The sequence below is a fragment of the Belonocnema kinseyi genome, chromosome 9, assembly GCF_010883055.1.
Source record: "Belonocnema kinseyi isolate 2016_QV_RU_SX_M_011 chromosome 9, B_treatae_v1, whole genome shotgun sequence".
Classification (NCBI taxonomy): Eukaryota; Metazoa; Arthropoda; class Insecta; order Hymenoptera; family Cynipidae; genus Belonocnema; species Belonocnema kinseyi.
In genome coordinates this window covers 49724548-49732823 of record NC_046665.1, presented here as the reverse complement: position 1 = coordinate 49732823, position 8276 = coordinate 49724548, and the positions used below count along the sequence as shown (strand labels likewise).

Sequence of the window (8276 nt, the reverse complement as noted above, 5' to 3'; positions counted from 1 at the left end):
TGGCCGATAAAAAAAAATACGTGTCTCTTATTTTTCGATGTATTACAACATATTGCAGTTTCATCAAAATCGGTGAGGGACACCTGGGATAGTTTCCTTAGAAATCTTATCAGCTTTTTTTACATTTTTTTGTCCAAATCGGTCAATATTTGTGGACTGTACGTTATTTTGAACCAAAAAAGTCATTTTTTTCCACTGTGCGCAGGTCAGGGCGAACCTGGAAATCAGGAGAAAGTCAGGGAATTGTCTTCGTCAGAAAAAGTCAAGTATTTCGTAAAAAGAGTTTTCAATTTTTTCAAAGGATTAAATATTTTTAAAGATTTAAAAATATTCAATAATTTGAAGATGTTTCGAAAGCTTTTAGGGTGTTTTTAAAACTTCCAAGGAATCTTGACGGGGGTTAGAAAAGTTTGAAGGATTTTTTGCACAAATTTCAATAATTTTAAGCGATTTCGAAGGATTTAAAATATTTAATGGTATTGTATAATATTCCAAAGCATTTTAAATAAAATAAAAAGTTTTCAAGGAACTTCAAAGAATTTTAAAGAGATTCCAATACAGATTTTAAAGATTTGATGGTATTTTTGAATAAATCCAATGAATTTTCAAAAGTTTTCAATAGTTACAAAGGCTTTCGAAAGATTTTAAAGGATTTTCAATATTTTAGGATATTTTAAAAGGAATTTTTAAGATTTTTAAGAAGTTTCAAGGTATTTTAAAAGGTTCTATGGATTATTAAATAATTTAGAGTATTTGAAAAGATTCCAAGGATTTTTTGATAGATTTAATTTATTTAAGGGCATTTCAAAAGATTTTAAAGGTTTTTAGGGTATTATTAAAATGTCCAAGTAATGTTCAATAGCTTTAAAAATTTTCGAGTGGTTTCAAAATATTTCGAAGCATTTTAAATCTTTTAGGATATTTTAAAAGATTCTAAGAAAGTTTTAATTGATTTCAATATAATAATTTGAAGAGTTTTCAAAAGATTGTAAATAATTTCAGAAATTTTTAATGATTCTAAAGCATTTTTAATTCATTTCAGTAATTTTGTCCGATTTCAAAATTTTAAAGGATTTGCAATATTTTAAGATATTTTAGCAGATCCCAAGTTTTTTTCAAGAGATTTCAATAATTTGAAGTTATTTTAAAAGATTTTAAAGATTGTATGTTATTTTTTCAAATTTCAAGAAATGTTCAAGATCTTTAAAATGTTTTAAAAGAACTGAAAATTTTGAATAGTTCTAAAATTTTTTAAAGATTTTAAGGTATTTAAAAAAATGAATGGAATTTTTAAGAGCTTTAAAAAGTTTAAAGGAATTTCAGAAGATTTGAAATAATATGGGGTATTTTGAAATATTTCAAGGAATTTTTAATAGATTTCAATAATTTGAATAGATTCCAAAATCTTTGAACGATTTCAGGGTATACCCAAAAAATTCAACGAATTTTCAAGAGATTTAAGAAGTTTGAAGGTTTCTCAAAAGATTTCAAATTATTTGAAATGATATAGAGTATTTTTAAAGATGGTAAGGAATCTTTAATAGATTTCAGTAATTTAAATTGAGTCCAACATATTTAAAGGATTTCAGGGTATTTTTTAAATTCCCAAGGAATTTTCAAGAATCTTAAAAAGATTCATGGGATTTAAAAATATTCCAGAGAGTTTTAAATAACATAAGGTATTTGAGAAGATTCTAAGGAATCTCTAATTGATTTCAATAATTTTAATATATTCCAAAATATTTTAAGGATTTCAGGGTGTTTTAAAAAATTTTTACAAATTTTCGAGAGCTATAGAAAATTTCAATGGTTTTCAAATGATTTTAATTGATTTAGATTTTGTTGAAGAGATTTCAAAGGATTTACAATATTTTCGGGCATTTTAAAAGACTGCACGGCATTTTTAAGAGATTTCAATCGTTTGAAGGGATTTCAAAATATTTAGGGGTATATTTAGTATATTAAAATAATTTGAAGTGATTTCTAACGATTTTAGAGCAGTTTTAAAAATCCCAACGAATTTTTAAGAATTTAAAAAAGATTTAACCAAAAGGTTTTAAAGATTTCTGGGCATTCGTGAAAAATCGAAGACATTTTCAAGAGCTGTAAAAATGTTCATGAATTTTCAAAAGATTTCAAAGATTTGAAATTATTTTGGGAATTTTAAAAGATTTTAAATTATTTAAAATACCTCAGGGTATGTTTAATATATTGAAATAATTTAAAGTTATCACGAGATTTTAGGTATTTTTTCAATCCCAAGGAATTTTCAAGAGTTCTAAAAAGATTCAAGGGATTTTAAAAGATTCCAAAGGATTTGAAATAACATATGATATTTGAAAAAATTTCAAATGCATTTTCAATAGATTTCATTAATTTGAATTGAAACCAAAATGCTTTGAATATTTCAGGTTATTTGTGAAAAATCCAAGGAATTTTCAAGAGCTTTAAAAAATGTCATGAATTTTCAAAAGAATTCAAAGGATTTAGGTCATCTCAGAGTGTATTTTTTTTTTAATATTCCAATTTATGCTCAGGAAATTTCCAAGGGTTTAAATAATATTTAGGGATTTAAACAGATGTTTATAGGGTTTTATAAAATTTAATATTTCGGAAGATATATAACAATTCTATGAGGCCTATAAAGTTGCAAGAAATTTTGAAAAATTCCAAGGATTCTTATCAGATTTCCGAGGATTTCAATGATTCTAAGGTATTTTAAAAATATTGAATGTATTTGAATAAATATTTCATGATTTCAGGAAATATCAAATTTCATATGATTTCATGGAATTTTATTGTATTTTAATGAATTTCAAAACTTTTATATACAAGAATTGAGGGATTTCATTTTATTTCAAATATTTCAAGGTATTATGGAAGATTTTAAAGATTTTAGAATATTTTTAAAGATTCCAAGGAATTTTCGATTGATTTAAATCATTTAAAAGGATTTTAAATAATTTAGGATATTTTTATAGGGGACTTGAATAATTTGAAGTGATTTCCAACGATTCTACTGATTCAAAGTTATTTTTTTTAATTCTAATAAATCTGATAAGATTTCAAAAGTTTCAAGGGATTAAAAAATATTTTGAAAAATTCGAAATATTGTAGTGTATTTTTAAAAATTCCGAAGAATTTCCCAGGGCTTTAATAAAGTTCAAGGGATTTAAAAATAGTTTAAAGGATCTGAAATATTTTAGGATATTTTAAAAGTTTACACGACATTGTCAAACGATCCGGAATGGTTTTACAGTACTTAAAAGATTTTAAGGTATTTTAAAAGATTATCAAGGTTTTTATAACATTTCTGAAGATTTCAATAATTTTAAGCGATTTAAAAGCTTTCAACATATTTTAATACATTTTCAGGGTTTCAGGAAATATAAGATTTTGTGGAATTTTATAATACTTTAATGGATTAATCAAAATTTATTCGCGGTAATCAAAGGATTTCAAAAATTTTCAAATCTTGAAAGGTATTTCCGAAGAAATAAATATTTAAAAAAGATTTTAGGATATTACAAAAGTTTCCAAGGAATTTTTAATTTATTTCAATAATTTGAAGGAATTTCAAAGAATTTATTAGATTTAAGGGTATTTTGAAAACTCCAAATAATTTTCAAGAGCTTTTAAAAGTTTCAAAGAATTCAACAGATTTGAGCGGATTTTAAATATTTTAGGATATTTAAAAATATTTCAAGGAATTTTAAATTCATTTCAGTAATTTAATAGGATTTCAAAGGGTTTGAAATATTTTAAGGTATTTTAAAAGATTTTAAGTGATTACAAACTTTTCAAGGATTCGAATTAATTTAAGGGATTAGTAAAAGGTTCTTGTGATTTTAAGGAATTTCCTGACAATTTGGAATATAGGATTTCAGACAATATCATATTTCATAGAATTTCACGCAAATTTATAATACTTTGACAGATTTCAAAGAATTTATTCATAAGAAATGGTAGATTTTGTGAGGTTTCAGAGATTCGAAGATAATTCATTTGAATTCATCTAAATTCGCTCAATTCTACTCAAGTCAATGGATTCTTTGAATAAGTCTTATTCTTTGTCCAATTATTCTTAAATTTTTCTAAACTTATTTTAAACCTAACGAATTGAATTTATTTTGTAATATTTATTTTTATTTAATTCACTTCAATTTTTACGAATTTCATCGAATTCTTATCGTTTCCCTTAAATTCTTCCTCATCTATTCCAATTTTACTGAAATCAATCATGTCAATAAGTAAATGTATTTGAATAATAATGATCAGGAAAAAGGGATAGTTACATAGAGAAAAATCAGGGATGAGTGAGGGAATTCGGAAAATTAAGTTTTGCGGCCACACTTGTAAATTCGAGAATAATATTATGTACTGAACTGAAGCGATACCATTTTTTATTAGTCATATGCTCTATTTTTAACAAAAAATATGAAAAATATGAAATGTAAGTCTTGATAATTAAATGATTGAAAAAGAAATTGATGAACCATTTATTGACACGTTCAAAATTCTACAATTTATTTATTAATTTTAACTTTTTAAATTAATTTTAAATAATAATTATTGAAAATTGCAGAAAGTGGAATTGACCCGAAATTAATTTCTTGTCTGGGAATATCTTCGCAACGTGGTACTTTTCTCACGTGGGATTTAGAGACAGGAAAGCATTATCACAAGTACGAAAATAATAAATAGGAGAAACCTTCCTACAGTGGATAATCATTAATTAGGAGGACAAATAAAAGTAGTTGATTTTTATTTCTTAATACGTATAGTTCCTTTAGTATTAATAAAACGAAATTAATTATTTTGAATACATAATTATTTGTTATTATTTACTATCCACTTTAAATTGCATTATCTACTGTAGGAAGGTTTCTCCTGCTTCAAAAAACATTAGTATTAATTTTCCTTCAATTTTGGTTTTACAAAGTTTGCTAAGTCACTTTAGCTTTAGATTTTTTGTGTTTAAATTTATCAATTATTTTATTTAGGGGAGGCTATTTTTAATTAATTATTATTTACTGAAGACTGTAGTCTCCCCTATTTTAAATTGAATTGATTATTTAACTTTGCCTATACAGAAGTAGCTATACAACCTACTTCATGTCATCAACATGTTATTATTAGGATTTGTCTGATATTGATTAGTCTTTAAGTTTATTAAACTATATAACATTTCTTATATTTAACTTCCTCGAAACAGTTTCTTTCAAGCGAGTTTCCATCGTTACCTGTTTTTTTTTCAATTAAATGCGTAATAATTATAAAATTTTAAGCTAGAAGTTTTCAAATACTTATCAAGATAGAAATATTAAAAAACTGTAACTATTTAAAACTGAACAAAACGAGATTTTGAAATTTTTGTAATTTTAAATCGTAAATGTAGAACTGATTTTTTTCAATGAAAGCATAAGAGGCGTTTTTCAAAATTGTACTTTACTTGTTTATCCATTATCGCTCTCAATTTTGTTAGTTTGAAAATCAATTTTACCGTGATAAAAAGAAAAATTATTTGAGAAGCACCATCAAAATTGCCAAAAGAACTATTTTTGATTTAAGAAAACATTGCAGATTTATAACATGGAAGGATTTGAGAGCAGACACAATGGTAAAAGAATGGAATTCTTCATTTACGATGAAGACTCTTCGAGCAGGATCAAATGCTCTTTATGCTTTTTTCCGAAGCAAAAGATTTTTAGCCGGAAGTGTCTTAAAACTCATGAATACTCAGGTTTGGCTTATAGTATATATTATATTATAATCTTTTTTTTTTAGATAAAATGTTGATTCAACAAAATAGGTAGTTGTCAACTAAATGGTCGAATTTTTAAACCAAAAATACGGGTTTTGTACAAAAAAGTTGCATTTTCAAAATAGAAAGTTACTTAAATAAAATTTTTAAGCGTTTTAACAAAATAATTAAATGTTTAACTAAATAATTAAATATTTATTTAAAAAAATGAATTCCTAACAAAAAATATAATAGTGGGCTTTTCAAACAAAAAGATTAAACTTTAACTAAAAATAGTTAAATTTGTAACCAAATTGACGAATCTTGAAAAAACAGTTAATTGAAAAAAAAGATCACTTTTTAACAAATATACATCTTCAACCAAGAAAATTAATTTTCTGCCAAAAATTACGCATTTTTACCAGAACATAAATTAATTATACATTTCAAGGACCCCGCACTGAATGTATGGGAAAATGGCTTTCGGTTGATTTAGCTGAAACTTTGTAATTTTTAAGGTTATAAGTGCCGGATGAAATATCCGTTAAAAAAATCCAAAAAAATGAACAGTTTTAGCGCTATGCGGCGCTAAGCGCTCAAGATCAGTGAATAAAACGAATTACAACAGATTTTGTTACAAAAGCGATGTCAACATAGAAATCACGGTTCAGATCGTTGTCTGTCATATTTTCGCCTACACCGTTGACTCATATAGCGCGCTTCTCAAAACGATCAAACGCTAAACACCCAAGATTTTAACTTGACTAATTAATCACTTCTTTAAAGGCAGAAATGGTACCCAAAGTAACATTAGTAACTAGTGCGCACATACCGATAATAACATTCTGCCCTTCGCAAGAGGGTTGAACCCTAAGCGCTCAATATCAGCGAATAAAACCAATCCTAGTAACTTTAGCGACAAAAGCGATGTCACTATAAGAATGACGCACCATAAAGTAGTCAGTAATATGTTTAGCCAAACCAATGAGTTATATTGCGCGCTTCTCAAGACGATCAAACGCTAAAGCGCCCAAGATTTGAACTCGACTAAGTAATTACTTTTTTAAAGACAGAAATGGTATCCAAAGTAACATTAGTAACTAGTGCGCACATCGATAATAACAGTGTACCCTTCGCCAGAGGGCCGAACGCTAAGCGCCCATGATCAGCTAATAGAACCAATCCTAGTAGCTTTAGCGATACAAGCGATGTCTGTATACGAGACACATCAAGAAGCGGTTAGTAACATGTTTAGCCCAACCAATGACAATATGAGTCAAAACCGTTGACTTATATAGCGCGCTTCTCAGAACGGGCAAACGCTAAGCGCAGAAGATTTGAACTTGACTAAGAAATCACTTTTTCAAAGGCCTTTCACAAAAGAAATGACAAGCATACCATCGTCAATGCAAATAATAAGTGAATGCTGTTTAATATATGTTTAATATATAATTTAAAAATTTTCATAAGGAAACCGCAGGATTTCGCCGGGAGCGGGTGCTAATCTGAAAAATTGCACCCACTTCCAGCGAAATCGCGGTAAAATTTCAGCCACAACCACGTCTCACAACCGTGAGATAGGTGGTTACAGTCTGTAAAGGAATCAATACGACAATCCAGCAAAAGCCTCGTGCACCCTAAGAACACGGAGCGCCCCAAGGACAACCGCCTTCTGCATTTTTCCCGCAAGTGTTCTAGCATATTGTTGACACGCAGGGATGCTTTTTAGGCTATTAACAAGTCAAAGCTTGGCACCTCCAAGAGCGCCGATGATAAGGACGATCAGTTTAAGAGAATATTCCGGGTACAATCGTTGCAACTCCCTTATAAGGTCTCGATACCTCTCTTTCTTTTCATTCTCCTTGGCTATGATGTGAGCAACAGAAACAATTGTCGAGAATATAAAGTTGCAGTATATGCGGCACTTCCCATTCTCGACAATTGACTCAATTTCCCTAGGAGCACTTAAAGGAGCGATATTAAGGTGAATGCCGTAGGAGTGACAGAAATGGTAATAAAGTACTCTTAGTGCCGCATTGTGCCTTTGAATGTAGGTCGTTCCCGTGTGTTTTGGACAACTAGATAGTATGTGAGCTAAATGCTCGGGGTGTGCATGGCACGCCCTGCAGCTATCATCGGGAATGCCTTGGCTCAAAATATGGCGACGGTATGTTAAGGTGGAAATGACATCGTCTTGGCATGCAAAAATGAAACCCACTGTACCAGACTTCAATCCGGGCGATTTAAGGAAAGCAAACGTAGCTCACAAGACATTGACTGATCCTTCACATTTCTGTGAAAGATACCGTGCATCCTCTTATCGAGGAGCTGTTCACGAAAGTTTTTCTCTTGTGCTTTCTTAATCCGGGCTTTCAGGAGTGAGTACTCGAGATAAATTAGATTTGATGCTTTTTGCTCAACCCTAATACTAAAGTCAAGTCCGAGTGTTTCAGCAGCCTCCTCCGCTGCTTTGTACAGAAATGCTCCTTTGCCCACTTCTTCGTGATTCCTGATCATTTTAAGAAGAGGGTCT

At 28.7% G+C, this 8276-nt stretch overlaps 1 protein-coding gene across 3 annotated transcripts in view; it reads left to right on the top strand.

The window, feature by feature from the left end:
- Positions 1-8276, top strand: part of LOC117179950 (putative glycerol kinase 5) — a 27671-nt gene that overhangs the window by 9252 nt on the left and 10143 nt on the right. For all 3 annotated transcript variants that reach the window (XM_033372185.1, XM_033372187.1, XM_033372186.1), the window contains exons 4-5: positions 4586-4685; positions 5584-5743. In XM_033372185.1, coding sequence (XP_033228076.1) covers positions 4586-4685; positions 5584-5743 — 260 coding nt within the window. The remainder of the gene's footprint in view (positions 1-4585; positions 4686-5583; positions 5744-8276) is intronic.